The 21,330-nt window shown below is 45.5% G+C and overlaps 1 protein-coding gene across 2 annotated transcripts in view; it reads right to left on the bottom strand.

Annotated features, from left to right (window-relative positions):
* STK31 (serine/threonine kinase 31) overlaps positions 1–21,330 on the bottom strand; it is a 121,839-nt gene that overhangs the window by 26,514 nt on the left and 73,995 nt on the right. For both annotated transcript variants that reach the window (XM_068236019.1, XM_068236020.1), the window contains exons 13-19: positions 14,003–14,119; positions 13,154–13,273; positions 8,238–8,369; positions 3,878–3,979; positions 1,545–1,625; positions 1,345–1,470; positions 43–168 (exon numbers count right to left, since the gene is read on the bottom strand). In XM_068236019.1, coding sequence (XP_068092120.1) covers positions 43–168; positions 1,345–1,470; positions 1,545–1,625; positions 3,878–3,979; positions 8,238–8,369; positions 13,154–13,273; positions 14,003–14,119 — 804 coding nt within the window. The remainder of the gene's footprint in view (positions 1–42; positions 169–1,344; positions 1,471–1,544; positions 1,626–3,877; positions 3,980–8,237; positions 8,370–13,153; positions 13,274–14,002; positions 14,120–21,330) is intronic.

The following is a 21,330-nucleotide window of genomic DNA, read 5'->3' as shown; positions in this document are numbered from 1 at the left end:
TAGTAAAAGTAGCTAGTAAATGTTATGCACAAGAGTACTTACCTGGCAGAAAAAGAGGTAAAGAAGATCCATTAAACCAGATTCCTCCCTCTGCTGCATGGCAGCTTTGTGATACTTTGCAGCCCTCACGATGACTTGCTCTTCTGTGTCCATGCCAACTGAATATCCCTGGACCAACACAGAACGTAATAAAGCTATCATTGTTCAAGTATAACTGTGGGTGATGAGATGCAAATATTCCAAGCAGAGCAGGTAAAAAAGGCCCCAGAGATGCCCTGTTGAAAATGACGGCACCATAAAGGGCCATGATAAATGGTAATTACGGGGATGGGGGGGGGGGGGGGGGGAAGCTTAAAGAGACACTATCGAAACAAAACTCCCCTGGGGGGTACTCACCTCGGGAGGGGGAAGACTCAGGGTCCCAATGAGGCTTCCCCATCCCCTGCAGCTGCAGGCAATCCAGCGCTGGCTCCCCGAAGCCTCCCCCGACAAGGGATGATTTATTTACCACTCCGCGATCCTGCTCAGGCGCAGAAGCGGCTCTTCCTTCGGGCTAGGCGGAAATAGCCGAGTCCGATAGTTTCCGCTCTACTGCGCAGGCGCCTGCACAGTAGAGCAAATCGGGTTCGGTTATTTCCGCCTTACCCGAATAAAAAGCCGCTAGTATGCCTGCGCAGGATCGCGGAGAAGTAAATATTTACATCGCCGCATTTCGGGGGACCCGGGCACTTAACGGAGGGGCACCGGAAGCCTCGTTAGGATCCAGAGGCTTCCCCCTCCCGAGGTAAGTATCCCCCAGAGGGGTATTTTTTTATTACAGGATTTCTTTAAGGTTTGGCACCACCAGGGGGGTCTTCGGGTTGGGCATCAGTACAGGGAGTACAGTACTCTCTGTGAGAGTAAGGTTAGGTTATAGTAAAATATTAGTAAAGATTGCTAATATTTCACTATCGTAACTAAGTAGTGGACTATCAACAATAGTACTGATATTCATCTATTTTTTTTTTTATATGTGCTGTTGGACATTCTAGTGCAGAGGTGCCGACAATTTTATGGCCTGTGAGCTACTGTAAAAAATTAGCAAGTCAAAATGATCTACCTATATACAATTTTAGGAGCACACTTGTACATACAGAATGGAAAATGTAGAGGGGTCACGATCTACCATGAAGTCCTTCGCGATCTACCTAATGGGCACCCCTGTTCTAGTGGTTTGGTGTGTGAACGATGTATGCATGTATAATCCCTGCTACTGTCTGCATTGTCTTCAGGAAAAATGTTGGTGCCATGTAAACAAAACAATGAATACTGTAATATACATGAATTAATATAATCACACACAACCTTCAGCAAGACTTTCCTATCCTGGACCTGAGTACAAAGAAGTGGCCGCTTGCTGCTCAGTTCTTTCATTGGTTCTGTATCAAATAGTGTCCGCTCCATGCTGCTTGAAAGGAGTCCCCCAGAGTTCTACAGACACAGGAAAATCAGTGTAAACCTCATTGTCTTTATGGGGGCTATCAACACTACAAAATGCAACTCACCATGTAATTTAGTATTCCTACATCAGAGAACATGAGAGGTAGCTCAGGAAAACAGTTCTGTACCAAATCGCTTAAAAGTGCCTTAAAAACACAGAGAGACAAGTTATCAGGAAAAACATTAAACAACCATTTAGTTTCATCTGAATGTTCTGAAGTCTTTTCTGCGGCATTACAAGGGTTCTGTAAATGCCAATGTCAACTGTATTAAAGCACCGCAGGGGTATATCAAATCAGACCTAGAATGCTCTTTGGACTTTCAGGTTGCGAATTATGACCACTTCATGCACATCTGGTTAAATCACACAATGGTGTCTGCTCCAATGCAGAATTCGGGCATTTGTTACAGGAGGGAGGGAGGGTTTAGATAGAGCCCATAATCTGATTCACATATTTTTGAGATCTGCTGTAGCCAAGCAGCAACCAAATCATAATAAATACTGAAAAACATGGCGAAAAAAAACACAAAACAGTATGCTGCCACCAATTAGATCAATGAACGGGAACACAGTTCCCATTCATTGATTTAAATCCCAATGTCAATGATCGCCGGCTTCAATGAGAAGGCACGGTGGTCATTGTACAAAAACAGTTACACGTGTATGTACATTAGTTCCGGTTTGCATACTAATAGTATGCTAACAGGAAGCTAATGACTGAGGACCTCTTGTGGCCAAATAGTAATAGTAAAATTACACCTACAAACATGTATTTTACAAAAAAGCCCTACACATACTTTTAAAATAAACTCCTTACCTCCCAAACTCTCCCATAATTACACAAATCTTTGCATAAAACAGACAATTCAAAAAAAATAGTTACCTTAGGGACAGAAACTTTTTTAATATGTATGTCAATGTTATTTTGGAAAATATGGGCTTTTATTTGGTGATGGGACGCAAAACTGAAAAAATGCACCTTTATTTCCCAATAAAATATTGATGCCATACATTGTGATAGGGACATAATTTAAAAGGTGTAATAACCAGGACAAATGGGCAAATAAAATATGTGAGTTTTAATTATGGTTGCATGTATTATTTTAAAACTATAATGGCCAAAAACTGAGAAAATGATTTTTTGATTGTTTTCTTATTATTCCCTTTAAAGGAAACCAGAGACTAATGTAATTAAAAGATTTCTGCGTACCTGGGGCTTCCTCCAGCCCCATCTGCACGGATCGCTCCCATGCCACCGTCCTCAGTCTTTTCCCTACTCTTATCCGGGTCCCGTTAGTTCAGCAGTCGCAGACAGCGCAGTAGTACTATTTTCCTCCCGAGGGAGCGCACTGCGCTGGCACAGACTGGCTGAACTAACGGGACCTGGTGAAGAAGAGGGGAAAGACTGAGGACGGCGGCGTGGGAGCGATCTGTGCAGATGGGGCTGCAGGAAGCCCCAGGTATGTATAAATCTTTTAATTACATTCGTCTCTAGTACACTTTAAAAATGCATTTAGAACAAAATAATTCTTAGCAAACGGTAACACCCAAAGAATTGGTGGCGAAAAAAAACAAGATGGAGAGCATTTTGTTGTGATTAGTAGTGATAAAGTTATTGGCGAATGAATGGAAGGAGCACTGAAAGGTGAAAATTGCTCTGGTCCATAAGGGAAAAAATCCTTCAGTGGTGAAGGGATTAAACGTCCTGTTAGAGGCACTTTGCTGCAAACAGGACATATATATGTACGTTAGATCTGCCACCGCTGGGTATTGTTCGTCAGTGACTGGTAAGCAGAAACGTGCGTTTCATGAGTTATAGTGCCATCTTGTGGACAAAAACTAAAATGAAAATACCAGTACATTACAAAACGCATCCCTAACCAATTCTGCACTTTTTCTACCAAAAAAACAAGGAGTCCCAAACTTACAACCCCCCTTCGCTATAAACAGTTACCGCCTTGTCATTATTACAACATCAGGGACTCTTTTGACCTTAGACAATATGCACAGGGAAGCAGCAGCATGCATCTCACCTGCTCTGGGTGTCTCCACGCAATGAGCGACATCTTTTCTCCCTCAAGACTACCCTTAGTGCCCTTGCTCGATTTTCAAGATTAAGGCCACACCACAGTGGGGAGCTGCATTGCGATCCATGGTACATGGTTAACACGAGCATTGCTACAGTACCACACCTTACTTGCTTGATGCATGTTACCATAGCAATGCTTGCGTTACAAATGCACCACACGGCATTCGGTTAGTGTTCGTTTTGGTAATATTACCATGTGCTATCTCATAAAGAGATAGTTTATGAGAAGAACTTAATTTTCATATGAAAAACATACTAAAAAAAAAATCCTTATTGTTGTGCTTTTATTGAATGCACAACAGACTCACATATTCCTCCTGCTCGTGCTGTATTTCAGAAAATATCTTATTCCTTAGGGACACTATTTCCCGTTTTAATTCCCTGTGAGCAGCTTCATTGTATTCGTCAGCCTGAAAAACATTTTTACGAACATAAGAAAACATAGATGCGGCATACACATGTAGGAAAAAACAGGAAGTGACATATGACAACATGACCATTACGGGCCAAACACAAATCAATCACTTGAAAACATAATGCCTGTTATCTTACATTACTGATTTTGCCTTGTGCTCATTCATGAAAAGAGCACTTTAATGACAAAAGCAAAAAAACATACATGAGCTTCCATTTGAGACCTGGACTGTTGGGCAATGTGGGCAATGTTCTACCACTAAAGTACTCCAGGGAACACCTCCATCCCATGTAGCACAGTGGGGAGAAAATCTATATTCTACTGGGGAACAAGATTCTTCACACAGTGCCCGCAAGAGAGGAAGTGGAGCAGAGACTCAGCTGTAGTCCCATGACCACTATTTTAAAACTCAGATGATGACAAAAGAGGCACAATAGTAAGACAAGAGCACTTGTTCATGGTTGGTCATTTTGTGATCCAGCATAGTGGGTAGTTACACCACTTGGGACAGCTCTACAGATACTGGATTCTAGAAGATAACAAAAAATTGTCTCTGGATAGGCTCACAGTAGTCATTTGCATATGTATACGTCATAATGATTGGTGAAAGATGGAGGGCAACGCATTTGTAATATTTTAAGTTTAGAATACTGTATGTAGTTATTTGTCATACTACAGCTTCCTACCAACAAAGAACAGTGGCCAGACATGGCAAACTGACTAACACACAGCTTTGCATTACATAGCAGCAAAGGACGGTTCATGGTCTGACTGCTTAGAGAGGAACTCCAGTGAAAATAACGTAATGAACAAAAGTGCTTAATTTTTACAATAATTATGTATAAATGATTTAGTCAGTGTTTGCCCATTGTAAAATCTTCCCTCTCCCTGATTTACATTCTGACACTTATTTTCCAGAACATAAGACGCACTTTTTCTCCCCAAAAGTGTGCGTCTTATGGTCCGAATGTAACAATTGGGGACAGCACCAGGAGCCCACACATACACCGCACCAATGCCCCAGCGGGTCACTCACTGTAATTGTAATTTCCATGTGGCCTCCTCCCATATTCTTGGTTCAGATGTCGGCCAATCATGTGGGGGGAGTCAATCATGGCCGCTGCAGCGGTGTGAGATCAGCGAGTGCAGCGATTGGCCAGAATGGCAGAGCCTGCTTCCGCCCTCAAGACCATCGGCCCCCACCTGATTGGCTGATGGGGTCTGATAGGGACATGTGGAGGCAAAAGCCCAGAGAGAGACTGAGCGATCCCGCTGTGGTGGGATCAGTGTGTTTGGCCATGACTGACAGCGCAATAGGGGTAAATTCCAGGAAGAGCGAGCCAGCACTCTGGAGAAGACTTGTTGGAAACATACAGGACAGCCGACCCTGGCCCCGGAAGCATCAGGCCAAGTGGAAGTGTGGCGGCAGGGGTAAGAGTGTCTGGCCGCTGCTGCGGCCATGATTGACAGCGCCCCCACATGATTAGCCGGCATCTGAAGCAAGAATATGAGAGGAGGCCACATGGAAATTACAATTAAAGTGAGTGACCCGCTGGAGCATTGGTTCGATGGGTGGAGATCTGACCGATGGGCATCTGAAGGGGGCCATGTGGGGGATGCAGTAACAGGCCACAGGACAGGCAGGACATCCACAGGACAGGGAGGGGGACACAGAACAAACACAGGAAAGATATAGAGGGACAGGACAACAAAAAAAGGCTGAGTAGCACAAGGAGGGACACAAAAAGGTACAAGGTAGACAATTTGGGGGATGGGGGGGGGGAAAGGTCCATAAGATGCCCCTGTGCCATGGACGCACCAGGATAAGTATAGATTTTTTCCCCCTGATTTTTGTCCACAAAACCTAGGCGAGTCTTATGGTCCTTAGGATTCAAAAAATACTCGCGCTGTTGCCGCTAGCAGAGGGGATTGGCTGCAGGGGACAAAAGTCCCGTGCCAATCCGTACGTGTCCGCCGAGAATAAACACTGTTTTTGCAATACTACTCTTCATTTTTGACACGTATTTCTGCATTTTGCACTAGTCATCTTGGCATATTTTGCAAACGCACCTTACTCCGCATGATATTGCCTCCTTTGAGGTCATTAATACCATACACTACACACAAGGCTGATGCAATTTGCAACTATTTGCATTTCAAAAGTAATCATAACAGTCCCGTTGCACCAGATGGTAGGGTAAAGTAGAAAAGCTTTATTCTTTAATCCATATCAGTGTTACAGATAAAAGCTAACGCGTATCGGAGCAATGGATGGCTCCTTAAAGCTAATAAACCCCCATCTTAAAAAAAAAAAAAGTCAGATACTCACCTAAGGAGAGGGAAGGCTCTGAGTCCTAATGAGCCTACCCTCTCCTCTCCCGGTGGATCCTCCGGTCAAATCCGCCGCCGCGGGGACTTCGGAAGTCTTTGTGAGCACTCGGGCTCCCGAAGGCCGGCGGCTCCATACTGCACGCGCGCGAGTGCGTCATAGATGGCACTCGCTTATGCGCAGTATGCAGCGGCCTGTCTTCGGGAACCCGAGTGCTCCCGAAGACTTCCGAAACCTCCCTTTGGCGGCGGATGGACAGTATTTGACCGAAATGGTCGAATACTGCTACGGGGGATCCTGAGCGGGACCGGGCGAGGAGAGGGGAGGCTCATTAGGACCGAGCCTTCCCTCTCCTTAGGTGAGTATCTGACTTTTCTTTTTTTTTTTTTAAGTTGGGTTCCCATTAGCTTTAATCATAGCTTACAAATACATGCGTTGCACAGATTATATAGTGTGTAGGGCCACACCCCTAGGGGTGTCCATCTTGGCCCTAAAGTTACATACATCAAAATCTAAAAAATAGTGTGAACCAATACAATGCATCTAAAACTACATTTAAAAACACATGAAAAAAACGCATCAAATTGTCGCAACTCATTCATTACAAAGACTCTGTTGAGTTAATAGCAACTTACATAGTAAATAACTTTCTTGAAGAGAAGGACCAAAGAAAAGGGAAAAGGAACCAGGTATTGACCGGTTGTTCCATAAACTGATTATATCATATGAAGAAAGAAAATTAGCAGACATCAAGGTTCAAATATCAGAAACTAGAAGAGAACTTAATCAGTTCTCCTCTTTTGAACATTTTGATGAGTTAACTAATAAAATGAAGGCTAACATTTTAAAACTTGAAAATTCAATCATGAATACTAAACGTGTCAAGTTTCTTCGAGATTCAGGGGACTGCAAAAACAATGTGGTGTATGAGTGGGGTAGGTGGGAGACTGCACAGATCACCAAGACCCATGCGTTTATCGCGAACGATTGGCAGCAGATTCGATCCCAGTGATCGGATCTGCTGTCGAAACGGCGGCAAATCGGGCCAGTGTATGGCCAGCTTTAGTGATTGCTTTTATCCTGCTGGCAACTGTTTACATACAAGTTTATAGTGTCCACCCTTGGTGGAAGGGGGACCCACCCCAACCTTTCTTCCTTTCTACAGAGATTGACATCTTAATCCTGAGTGAGGACAGGTCTAATTTCCTCACCTGCATTTACAGTGGTTGCCTTAGCGGTGACCCGTGTTTGTGAGTAGAAGTCTCTCACTTTACATTGTTTCAACTTACCCTCCGCATACTGCACTATATTGGGCTCTCGGTGTTCCTTTTTATTTCATTTTTTTCTTATTATTTCCATTATAATGCATTTAGAATAAAATAATTCTTAGCATTATGTACCATCCAAAGAAAGACTAATTGGTGGTGGAAAAAAGTATAGATCATTTTGCTGTGATAAGTACTGATAAAGTTATCGGGGAATGAAAGGGAGAAGCGCTGACAAAATGAAAATTCCTCTCATCCATAAGGTGAAAACTACCCACAGGCTGACGCTGACGTCACACGCCGGCCGCCTCGTGTCATCCTGGCGGCCGGCGTGGCAGTACGGTGCATGCGCGCTTTAACCGCGCATGCGCAGTACTTTCAAGCCGGCCGCCGTGATGACGCGAGGCGGCCGGCGTGTGACGTCAGCCGCGTCATATGCGGAAGGAACAGCCCGACACTCAGCAGAGTGTCGCCCGGGCTGCGGCCGGTCAGCCATTCCGGAGCGGGGACTAGGAGAGGAGCCAGGACGCTGTCGTGGGACCTCCCGACCAGCACTGGGCTGGAAAAAGCCCCGGGTGAGTACAACTTTCATTTTGTACTTAAGCTCGGAGTCCCTTTAAAGACTCAAGAAATGCATCACAAATATTTTGGAGCCATACCTCTTCCATGCTGCTGCTTTCTAGTAGTTTCCACTTCAACTGAGCTTTCAAGCCTTTAATTGTCTTCTTCACTGCCATTAGGTCATCCACGTTTGGATTTTTATTCATCCACTCAGCAAAGCTCTTTTGGAACTGAAAACCGAATTTAGAATTAAAGATTAACTCCAGACTTTTTAATAAAGTGTAAAGACCATCTACATGCACCGAGACAGGCGAGTAACAGTATATGCGAAATGTTTGCTGCAAAAGTTTTAATTCTGTCAAAATCAGTGGTTTTAATCCTGTCAAAATCAGTAGTTGTCAACTTTATCAAACCAAGTGACCCTTATTGCCATTTCTGCAAAGTACCTCTAGTAGGGTATTAGTAATAATATCTGACATGGAGACGGGGATGGATATTTATTTATATTCACAGACAAGCATGGTATGTGTGGCTTGGTAGAGTGCTAGCTGGAGAGCAGACAAGTGACAGTACTAAGTGAGGCTGGCTGGGGGGGCCGGGTGGGGAGAGACCGATGAGGGTGCTGGGTGAAGATGGCAGAGGGTGCTGGATGGATAGAGGCAAGTGAGGGTGCTGGGTGAGGATGGCAGAAGGTGCTGGTGAAGAGGGGCAGGTAAGGGTGCTGGCTGAGGCTAGGAGATGGTGTTGGGCGACGCTAGCCGAGGGTACTGGGTGAGGGGAAAAGCAGGTGAGGGAGAGGAAATGTAGCTCAGTGGAGCTTGCTTGGCTGACAAGAGGTGTGGAGAGAACATGCAGCAGGCACCGCAGTGGCATATTAACTCAACGCTCAACGAGTAATACCAGCTTGAACAGCCAGGCCACTCCAGCCCCACCTCGCCTAGGCAATTACTAGAAGGGAGGTAGGGTTTAGCGAAAAACAGACAGGAAGAGAGGGCCCACTGGAAGCCGGAGAGGAGGGGCCTGGGTGACATTCGCGTGCTGCATTTTGTCACAGCATTCTGGGGGAGCTAACAGCCAGTATTTAAAGAGGAGGGAGGACATGAGAATGGGTGACGGTCAATGCGTAACCCCGGCGTTAGTTGACTAACCCTGACTTAGATAGCCCATTCACTTAGCACAGTCAGTATGTTTTTTCCTTTCCAGTTCAACAACAAATTGCAAGCAAAAAAGGTTGGCGGGCGGGTTCGGGATTGGGGAGTGATTCACACTTAAGCTGGCCATACACTGGCCCGATATGCCGCCGATTCGACAGCAGATTCGATCACTGGGATCGAATCTGCTGCCAGTCGTTCGCGCTAAACGCATCCGCCAATCCGTTTTCCTCCCGAAATCGCGCCGTGCGGGTTACTTCCATCGATCGCCAGCGGGTAGGGAGCGCGTCGCGAGCGGCATCCGATACAGCTATACATTACCGACGCTGGCTCCCGGGCATCTTCTCCGCGCTGCACCGCTCTTGCTTCTATCCCAGCGTACATTAACTTCCTGTGTCACTCCAGTGACCAGGAAGTTCAAATAGAGGGCGCTCTATTTGAACTTCCTGGTCACGGAGTGACACAGTGTACGCTGGGATGCGGTGCGGGGTGCAGCACGGAGAAGAGGACCCGGGAGCCAGCTTCAGGTAATGTATGCGGGGGGGGGGGGGGGGGGGGGGGGAGGGGGACAGGCGGCAGCGGCGGCTCCACATATTGTGATCGGTTTCAGGCTGAAATCAATTCACAATCTGTTTGCAGTAAAGGCAGCCATACGATCCCTCTCTGATCAGATTCGATCAGATAGGGATCTGTCAGCTGGTCGATCTAATGGCAAATCGACCAGTGTATGGCTACCTTTAGTCTGCTGAAAATGCCAGAAGATTTTTTGCAGTCTCTGCACATTTGGTGCACAGCCAGATGACAGCAGCTGAGTATTGTCAATATAGAATCTTTTGTGATGGGCAAAAGAAAGCAACACAGCTGGTATTTTCCCCCGCAGCAGAAAATTGCACACTGCACTACTATGTCTGCGAATTTCCATAGGGAATCATTACATGCGTTTTGGCATTGCAGAAGAACGCATGCGAATGTGTGACCCTGCCTCAGGCTCCTTTCACACTATATGTGCACTATTTGCGAACGGCGTAGAAAAGGATTTAAAAAGGTCCTTCCATACTTGCTACAGTGCAGCGCACTACTTCCCTTTTTACCCCTAAAGGTGTGTACACGCACTACTAAATACACCGACTGGTCCGCCGGCCCCTCCGATGGGCGGTCTTTAGCCGACAGTATGTGTGTGTATGCGCTGTCGGCGGACTGATAAGGCTGTTTCTGAACGATCCACTCAGCGGATTGTTCAGAAACAGCCATATCAGTCCGCCGACAGCGCGTACACACGCACTACTATCGTCTGAACGTCCGCGGCGGACCAATCGTTGCCGGTGGTAATGCGTGTGTACACACCTTTACAGTTCACATATCTGCCATTCATCAATAAATGGTAAAAGAGAGATCGGTGCATACTGGAAGCACCCACAAGATATTTGTTGTACTGGAGATTCTTTGTCCAAGTCATCACAAAATTGCTCAGATCCTTCTGAAAGCCATTTTTTTCTTCTTCAATAGCATAGCCCTGTAAGGCTACTTACACACCAGGACGTTGCGCTTTAGGGAACGTTATGGTCGCATAACGTGCCCCTAACGCAACGCATGGTGGTGTTGAAGTTGGACGTCAGATTGAGCTGCGTTATGCAGCTCTCAAAGCAGCCGCTCCAGGTTAGTCATAAGAAGTCCGGATCTTTTTAAGGATTCGGATCATTTGAATCAGATCATTGAAAAGATCCAGATCTTTGAACCGAATCATTTGAATCATTTTACTAGGGAAGCAGACTGGGTGAAATGGATTAGCAGGACAGGACTTTCCCTGCACTGTACATTCTGTATGTTCCTGTTTCTTTCAGGAAGACATCCACTGTGAACCGAATCTTTCATTGTAATGATCCGGATGATTCAACTCATAAAAAAGATCCGGATCAAATGTTCATGATCCGGACAACACTACAGTCCCACCACGAGTCTCTGCAGTGCAGTGAATATTAGCCATGTGGCTGGCCGGCAGAGGAGGAGGGGAGACCTCCTCCTCCAACATTACTGAGCATGTGCAAACAGTCTAACGTGGCTTAGCCCAGTATAACGTACAGCATGCAGCACTTTTTAACGTGCTGCGTTACCATGTAATGCAATGTGTTACTGTGAACAGCAACATTGATTTTACAGTGCTGTGAGTTAGGCTGCGTTACTGGCTGCTGTAACGTGGGACTTTAACGTCCCACTGTGAAACCAGCGTAAAGGGAAAAAAGGACTACACACTCGTTGACTAATCTTGCTTGCTTTACTTGCCAGTTATAGTGTTGTAGCTCATTGACGTACATGCTTTAATTAAACCGCATGTATAGGTCTAACAAGCAAAAGGAAGAAATAAAAAGCGCTGGGCACCAGTGTGAAATGCTCCAAGTATTTTATACCATCTGGTACATAAAGGATTACAGCACAAAGAAATGAAGGGACAACAGCAGTTTTATGGGTCTCCCCACTTCGTCAGGGACGTCCCTTCATTTCTTTTAGCTGTATCCCTTTAGGGCTGATTCACACTACAAGAGCTTTTTAAGTGCTGGAGATTTTAAAAGCTCTTGCTAATGTAATGTTATGGGGGATTTTTACAAAATCACATCGCTCCAGTGAGCCTCATCTACCTGATGGCTAAAATACTTGTGGAGAATTTCACACTAGTGGCCAGCTCTTTTCTCTACCTTTGCTTACTGGACTGAATCTCTAGCTGTGAGCACAGTGTGTGACCATTGTCCATCTGCTGGGCTGTACCAGTCCGCATTGAGTGCCGGCTCTTACTATCCTTTCCTGTATGGTTTGCATATATAGGTCTGCAGCATTTGTTCGGACACGAAATGAAGTGGCAAATGCTTAAATTAAAAATGCATGCTTTATCTGTCAGTCATTTTTTCCGCTTAGTCCCACACCTTATATATACTGCTGCGTAAGTACTTGGTCAGTCCCACAGCTGCTGCTCTCCCATTTACAATGCTGTGCAAGTGATTGGCCCATCGCACAGCTGCTGCTCTCCCCATCCTACTCTGCTGCGTACGTACTTGGCCCATCCCACAGCAGCAGCTCTCCTATTTACACTGCTGTGCAAGTAATTAGCCCATCCCACAGCTACTGCTCTTCTCCTACCACTGACATGGCCTGCCCATCTGCAAGACAACTCTGAATCACACTGAGCAACACAGCAAGTTATGGAAACTGATGCTGTTACCGCCAGGAACATGTTTTTTTGTGCACCATAAGAAAACTTAAAAGGGGCACTACAGTGAAAAACTGTAAAATTTAAAATATGTGCAAACACATACAAATAAGTAGTACATTTGTTCCAGAGTAAAATGAGCCATAAATTACTTTTCTCCTATGTTGCTGTCACTTACAGAAGGCAGAAGAAATCTGACAGAAGTGACAGGTTTTGGACTAGCCCATCTCTTCATAGGGGATTCTCAGCAAGGATTTTATTCTTTATACAGATATTTCCTAAAAAGGAATTAAACAGTGATGCTGGCCAGCCTCCCTGCCCGCTGCACAGTTTTTTGGCAGTGCTTTTGAAAACAAATATATCCCTGAGAATCCCCTATAAAGAGATGGACTATTCCAAAACCTGTCACTTCTGTCAGATTTCTACTACCTACTGTAAGTGACAGCAACATAGGAGAAAAGTAATTTATGGCTCATTTTACTCTGAAAAAATGTACTTATTTGTATATGTTTGCACATATTTAAAATTTTACAGTTTTTCGCTGTAGTGCCCCTTTAAATAGCCAAATTCTGCTATGAACATCTGCTACGCTTTTGCAGAAGTATTGATAAAGCAACATCTCAGTGTCAGAAATCTTTCAATGTACCTGAAATATAAGCCATACCTCAAGGCTTAACAAATATTTTGACTTCACAGTTTCAATGAGACTGCTCTCCTCATGGATGAGTTTTACAACTCTGTTGTATGCGTTCATTATTATTTTCTGCTCCTTTTCACTTGGTTCCTGTGCATAAAAGGAGACAAAATTAGTCATGACCCAGTTACCTGGTTCACACATAAAAAGGTGTCCAGTCCGGTTAGTTTTTGACAGTTGGCATCAGTTGTGCATTCGTTTCTACAGCTGTGTTCACACATAAATGTGTACATTTCCGGTCCTGTCTTGTCAGTTTTGTGGGTATGCTCACACATAAAAGGTGTACATTTCCAGTCCAGTCAGGTAAAACTGATAGAAAACTGACAGGACAGTACTAAAGCATGCGTATGAAATAGCCGCTGGGAGACTTGGGCGCAGGATACAGCCGGTATATATAGCTTATCCTGCTGCTGAACAAGTCCGGGCAGCGTTAATTACTATTCCCCCTCCAGGTCCATGTGGTTGGTAGGGAATGATGTAATTCGGCTTCCAGCTATTGCTGAAAGCCGAATTACAGTGTTTTAAAAGTAACTTCAGCTCAGTGTTCTGACGACACCGAAGTTACTCACTGTGCACCTCTATAGCCGTAATTCCTATTACGGCGTATGGTGGCGCCGGCTGCGCCCAAATCTCCTGCACTGTTATTCCAGTGCACGATACTGGACCTCACTGGAAATGTGCAGATTTATGTGTAAGCCAGGACCCAAAGTTCTTCTGCACACATTTATTCATACAAATATCTTTAAACTACAAAAAAAAAAAAAACAAGACCTAGAACAGTAAATGACATTTATGCAAGCATGAGTGCTAGACACATACCGTGAGTGAGACTTCGAGTTCCTTGGAAGTGTCGGAATCTACTTTCTGCATCATACTATCAACACTCTCCACATCGACAACACAATCAGAAGATACACTGGAGGATAGGTCGAATACCTAAATTAAAAGCAATACCAAATGACTATCATCGTTTAGCTAGCCATAAATGGGAAGAAATTATTGTTGAGCAGACACAATAGGATATTGGTTAAAAGCCTAAAAGAAAATCTGCACAAAATGATGGTACAATGTGAAAAATCATCTCAGTGATCCTCCAAACATTTTTATCTGAGGTGTAGCAAACTTTTTTTACACTGTACCGCCAAAAGCATTGGGACATCTGCTTTTGCACACACACAAAAACCTTAGAAATCCTGATCATAATCTATAGGCATTAATATGGAGATGGCCCATCCATTGCAGCTGTAACAGATTCAGTTCTTCTGTGATGGTTTTCCACAATGTTTGCAGAAGAGCATTTTTGCAATGTTTGCAGAAGTGCAATGTTGGACAAGAAAGGCCTGGATCACAGTATCTGCTCTTATGCATCCCAAAAGTGTTGCACTGGGTTGAGATCAGAGCTGTGTGCAGACCAGTCAAGTTCCTCCACTCTAAATGTACTCATCCATGTCTTTATGCTTTGAGCACCGGTGAGCAGTCGGGCTGGAACAGTAAGGGACAATTCCTAAAACTGTTCTCACAAAGTTGGGAGCATGAAACTGTCCAAAGTATCTTGAGGATAAGAACAATTTATACAGGGCTGCGGAGTCTGTACAAAAACCTTCCAACTCTGACTCCTCAGTTTATGAAACCACCGACTCCCACTCCAGGTACCCAAAATTACTCAGACTCCGACTCCTTAGTCTAATTTTTACAAAAGCTATGGATTTGGTTTAAAAATCATCCAATGACTCACTTTATTGAACCCACAGACTCAGACTCCAGATACCCAAAATTGTTCCGACTCCTCAGCCCTGCATTTATAGTTCCTTTCCCTGGGACTAAGGTGCCAAGCCAAACCACTGCAAAACAACCTCACACCATTGTCCTCTGTCTGCTCCCCCCCCCCCCCCCCCCCCCCAACACCCCCACACAACACCAAACTTCACAGTTGGCACAGTGCAAGTATTCTCCTGGAATCCACCAAATATTAACTCATCCAATTAGCCTGCCAATTAGAAAGTCTAATTGGTTGCTCCAGAGAACACAGCTCTGCTGCTCTAGAGTTCGGTGATGTACTTTGCACAACTGCATCTGTTTTGCATTGCACTTGTTATGCAAGGCTTGGATGCAGCTGCACTATGCATAAATATCTGCAATATTCAGAAAGAAAAAGAAGTATAAAACTCAAATTGGATGCCATCTGGTAGACTGCACTACTCCCCCTGGCCTGACTGCTACCAAAAGACCCCTGGTAGACTTGTTACAGACTTCCAGCGAGACATCCATCGGCTTAGCCGCAAACAGCACACTTACTGCTTTTGTACTTGGGACACAGTGTTAATAAGACTTGTGCGCATATGCTCCTGAAGTGACGTCACTTCAAGGACAACTGAAGTGAAGAAAGAATATGGAGGCTGCCATATTTACTTTTAAACAATACCAGTTGCCTGGCAGCCCTGCTGATCTCTTAGTGTCTGAAATACACAATAAAAAAAGCATGCAGCCAACTTTGTCAAGGTCTATGGATAAACCTATTAGAGGCAGAGGATCAGCAGGATAGCCAGGCAACTGGTATTTCTTAAAAGGAAATAGATATGGCAGCCTCCATATCCCTCTTGCTTCAATTGTCTTTTCAGAGCAAAAATACAGATATCATCTCTGCCACCTAGAGGTGGCCCAAACGGTTTGCCGGATAACTTGTTAGCGCAAACTCAGCTGGTTCGAGTTCGCGGTGAACCGCGAACACTTAGCGAGTTCGACCCGCCCCCTATACTACATCATTGGGCTAAACTTTGACCCTCTACATCACAGTCAGCAGACAGATGGCAGCCAATCAGGCTGCACTCCCTCCTGGAGCCCCCCTCTCCCTCATAAAAGGCAGCAGTGTCTGCAATGTTCTCACTCTGTGTGCTGCTGTATTAGTGAGAGAAGGGAGAGACATTGGAGGTATAGGGAAAGCGATAGTTAGAAGGTCTGTTAGCTTGCTCCTTGCTGATTGTTGATGAAAAGCACCCCAAAACTGCTCTTTTGAGAGCTAATGTTCTTCTGATTTTTTTTGTGTGTGTGTACCACTGACACTGCATATACAGCCCTGTCTGACGCAGCAGGCCCTTGCTAATTGCTGTACTGTGCCAGGCCCAGCACATTCAGTGCATACCTTTTCACTGCACCTGTGTGACTGCACATTGTATTATCCAATACCACCACCAGTCAGTGCATACCTTTCACTGCCTCTGCGTGACTGCACTTTGTATTATACCACCAGCAGTCAGGTCAAAAAAAGTGTTCAGTACTTCACCTTTATCAAAATGAATGAGGCATGGATCCCGGAGGGCTACTGCCTGCCCAAAAACTAAGTCAGTCCCCCACACACAGCATCTCTGCCTGCCGGCTGCTGCTGCCTGCCCCAAGACTAAGTTAGTCCCCACACAGCATCTCTGCCTGCAGGCCACTTGACTGCCTTCTCCGCCACCACCAACAGGGTCCAGGACTGAGTACATTTGAATTCGGCGCCGGTAGACTTGGGCGCAGGATCCAGCTGTTATATGGCTGATCCTGCTTCTGCACAAGTCCGGGCCGAATTAATTACTATTCCCGCTCCAGGCCGCCATGGATAGTGGGGGAATGAAATAATTGCTGGAAGCCGAATTATTATGATTTTTAAGCAACCTCGGCTCTGTCTTCTGACGGCACCGACTTTACTCACTGAGTGCCGCTATAGACTGAATCCCTTTAGAGTCTATGGCGGCGCTGGCTGCGCCCAAATCTAGCAGCGCTGAAAAAGCACTGCTCCGTCCAGGACTCCAGGTGGATTCCTGAATCTTTATGGCCGCTACCAAACAATGATTTTTCTGGTGTGTGTACATGCCTAATTTTTATGGGTGCACTGCAGCTGCAACAACAAAACAAAAGGCATGTACATGTGTCAATTTCCCTTCGTGATCATTACCTTGTCGCAGTAAAGGGGCTTGTGTATCACAATGAAGCAATGACCGGCTATATGAGTGTGTTGGGGGGCACACCTGACCCAAGATAATAAGGTTGTTGCTTCATTGTGGACAGTTCTGTCATTGAGCTACCTCAGCCCGACTATAGGGGCTTGAAAACCGCCATCACCTGCACTCTCACCATCGTGTGCACCAGTCCAGCACGGCCATTACTACACAAACAGCTGTTTGCGGTGTGTTACACAGTGAGTTTAGTCTGTCAGTGTGAAGCAGTACACTACTTACACTAACTGCTGATCCATGTATACACACGCAAGAGGTTTTCAAGCACTTTAGACCTCCAATTTAGCAATGCAATGTGATTATTGTCTTTTAAGGATTATAACCCTGCTGTGTGTCAAATCCGTAATTTTCCCCGGGACTTTTGGCATATATCCCACTCCGCCATGCCCCCTCCAGGTGTTAGACCCCTTTAAACATCTTTTCCATCACTTTTGTGGCCAGAAACAGTGTTTGTAGTTTTTCAAGTTCGCCTGCCCATTGAAGTCTATTGCGGTTTGAAAAGTTTGCAGGTTCTTAAACTGTTTCGGAAGTTCGAGGTTCGCAAACCGAAAATCGGAGGTTCAAGCCATCTCTACTGCCATCTTGGACCACACTGCCTTCCTCCTCTCCTGCACTGTCCTGATGTGTCTTCCAACTCTTGCTACCCCCCTGCCTCCACGGTAATGTCCTTAAAGCAGCCATCTCCTAAGAGGACTCTGACCTGTCATCAGTGGCAGCAATATGAGAGGTTGAGAAGCCCCTGACAATGGGCAGCAACTCAGGGTCTTCGTGCCTGTTCCTACTTGTACAGAAAACATACCGTTTGGTATGTTTTCTGCAGCGTACCTGGAAACGGATCTAATGTAAAAAATAACTTGTGCTTCTACTTACTATTTTTAACAGATTTGTTTGCTGTACCATACAGGCTCCCCCGTCCTCAGTGTCCCTAACTGCCTGTGCCTTAGGTGTAGGGAAACAGTCAAAAAACTGGTTTGCTATGGAGGAGAGGGAGCTTATATGGACCTAATTAGTTTAATTATTGGCTGTTTCTTTTAGGGGTGGATCCGTCTTCTTTCAGGAGGAAGCCATCCTGAAGGATGATGAGAAAAAAAATTAACTTGAGCTTCTACTATTTTTAACAGATTTATTTGCTGTGTTGCAGCAAATGCAATGCAGAGTTCTGCCCTGCTGCATTTTTACGGACATGGCATTCGCGGCAGATGCCGTCAGAAACAATGCAAACCTATGGGAATCGACTGTGTCTGTACCCACTAGACTCTTTACTTCATCCATTCATCTGCCTTCTTCCTTCATCACCACCTTTTGTCATCTTCTACGTTCATCTGTGGTGGTCACCGTCACTGCCGACAAGCACAGTCCTTGAGGACTCCTATTGCTCAATTGGGAGCCCCAGCAGTTAAATAGGCTTTAGTCGGGGCTCCAGTTCATATAGCTGTGCTTGTCTGTGATGGCGACCCAAACAGCAGCGACCTAAGCGGTGGCGGGACAAGAGTGGTGGACAATGGATACACGACTCGAGGGGGGGGGGGGGGGGGGAGGGGTTGAGTGACGGATCGGGGCAGATCCCCTTTAGCACTCCATTGCGAAACCATCGCAAATGAGAACTGAGCCATACGCTGTGCTGCATCTTTACAGAAGTCTCTCCAGGAAGAAAAATAGTGAGAAACTTCCAATTCAACATTTTTGAAAATTCCCAAAGCTAATGGTGTCCGGGTCAGTCCTTAGTGTAATTTTCCCGCAAAGCAAATAGGAAAAGTTTACTGAACAAAATCTATATCTTCATGAGTGAAATATTTTACCACAAATTAGTTTCTTTTTACTTTACAGAGAGGTATGCTGACACCTAGTGGCTAATTAGAGAAGGATCTCTACAACTGTAGAAAAGTCTGAAGGGACCAGTGACACGGGTCTGAATCACATTCAATTTCAGAAAGACTCCGTTAAGTACAACAGCATCAAACTGTGGGTGAACGAAGTAAAATGGGAGCTTATAGATTATATGAGATTTCTTTAATTTTAAAGAGAACCCAAGCCAAAGCTCAGGTTAAAAATTAGTATTTGCCTCTCAGAGGGAAGCCTCCAGATGCTTTTGAGGCTTCTCTCGGTGGTCCACAGTGCCCCTTACCCTGTGCAAAGACCCCCTCCTGGTCCTGGCCACGCGGCTCCTCTTCTGCAATCATGGCCGTGCATTGTAAGATCGAGCTCGCCCGCGCAGGGAACTAGTATTTACCTGCTGAGACGTTAGCCTGGTGGGCGAAAGACATTTAGCATTTTGGCGTGACTCGGAAGGGGGAAAAAAGGGGGGGGGGGGTGGGGTGGGGCCTCCTCCTCTCTTCCATCAGCTAGCCTGACCTGGCAGCTGGTGAGCGCTCAATAGCCAGGTGAAGAGGATCACCATAGAGGACTAAGCTTTGCAGATGTAGATTTGAACTGAAGGTGCTACGGACTTGTAAGTGATATTGTGCACGTGAGAGATGGCGTTTCCAGCCTGCTGGCTTCTCTCTCTGCTGCTTACTACTCTGGTAAACGTTGCTGCTGCTGGCTTGGAATTGCTGCACTATGCCTATTCATGGCTTAAAGGGGAACTGAAGAGAGAGGTATATGGAGGCGGTCATGTTTATTTCCTTTTAATCAATACCAGTTGCCTGGCAGCCCTGCTGGTCTATTTCTGTGCAGTAGTATCTAATTAAAACCAGAAACAAGCATGCAGCTAGTCTTGTCAGATCAGACTTATAAGTCTGAACCACTGAAACACCTGATCTGCTGCATGCTTGTTCAGGGGCTATGGCTAATAGTATTAGAGGCAGAGGATCAGCAGGGCTGCCAGGCAACTGGTATTGTCTAAAAGGAAATAAACATGACAACCTCCATATACCTCTCTTCAGTTCCCCTTTAAGAGATATGGGGTACCCCAATTGACATGTGGTTGTGTGAGTTATGAGTGGTGCAGAATGTAAAGAGTCAACAGTGCCTATCAAAGTTTTTAATTTTCTAGCCGCGTTTTAGACATCACCTTTTGTACACATTATCTGGCCACACTATCATTTTCTTGGTTGTTTAAAGGGAAGGTTCAGGGAGGGTGGTTAAAAAATAAAAATCAATTTCCACTTACCTGGGGCTTCCTCCAGCCCGTGGCAGGCAGGAGGTGCCCTTGCCGCCGCTCCGCAGGCTCCCGGTGGCCGACCCGACCTGGCCAGGCCGGCTGCCAGGTCGTGCTCTTCTGCGCTCCAAGGCCCGGCACTTCTGCGTCCCACGCCGGCGCGCTGACGTCATCGGACGTCCGCCGGGCTGTGCGTACAGCCCGGCGGACGTCCGCTGACGTCAGCGCGCCGGCGTGGGACGCAGAAGTGCCGGGCCTTGGAGCGCAGAAGAGCACGACCTGGCAGCCGGCCTGGCCAGGTCGGGTCGGCCACCGGGAGCCTGCGGAGCGGCGGCGAGGGCACCTCCTGCCTGCCACGGGCTGGAGGAAGCCCCAGGTAAGTGGAAATTAATTTTTATTTTTTAGCCACCCTCCCTGAACCTTCCCTTTAAAGGATCCGGCCCAATGCAGTGTTTTTAGACAGGTAGCAACATTTGAGTTAGACTGACATGCAACTACTTTTTCCCCATGTCCCTTTACAACGGGTACTTGTACTGTCACAGTCAATCAATAATGCTAAATGTTGAGATATTAAAAAAAAAAAAAAAAAAAAAAAAAAAAAAAAAAAAAGTGTTTATATACAATTTATACGTTTAGGTTTTTTTTTTAAATGCATCAAGGAATATCTGAAAAGCATTTATACACAATTATAAAGTATTGGTAAATGTACACTGTATATGTAAAGGGATACTCGAGTCATTATGGCGCTGGAAATTTTGGCGCACTAAGCACCACCATAGGCTGTAATGCAAATTACAGCTATAGCAGCAGTCAGTAATTTGGGCGCCTACAACACCCAAATTATAAGAAAAACAGCATAATTATGACAAAAACAGCAATAGCCAGCAGACACATTTTATTTTGATACAGAGGCTGTACCCGAATGATTTAACTACATGGATGTGCAGAGCTCCAGAAACTGGACAACATTACACAACTAGCACTCAAACTGGTATAACAAAGGAGGGTTGTTATACCAGTTTGAGTGCTAGTTGTGCAATGTTGTCCAGTTTCTG

This window comes from Hyperolius riggenbachi, chromosome 5, assembly GCF_040937935.1.
Source record: "Hyperolius riggenbachi isolate aHypRig1 chromosome 5, aHypRig1.pri, whole genome shotgun sequence".
NCBI classification, from domain to species: domain Eukaryota; kingdom Metazoa; phylum Chordata; class Amphibia; order Anura; family Hyperoliidae; genus Hyperolius; species Hyperolius riggenbachi.
Note: the sequence above shows the minus strand (reverse complement) of the source record. Positions and strands in the feature narration are given on the sequence as shown.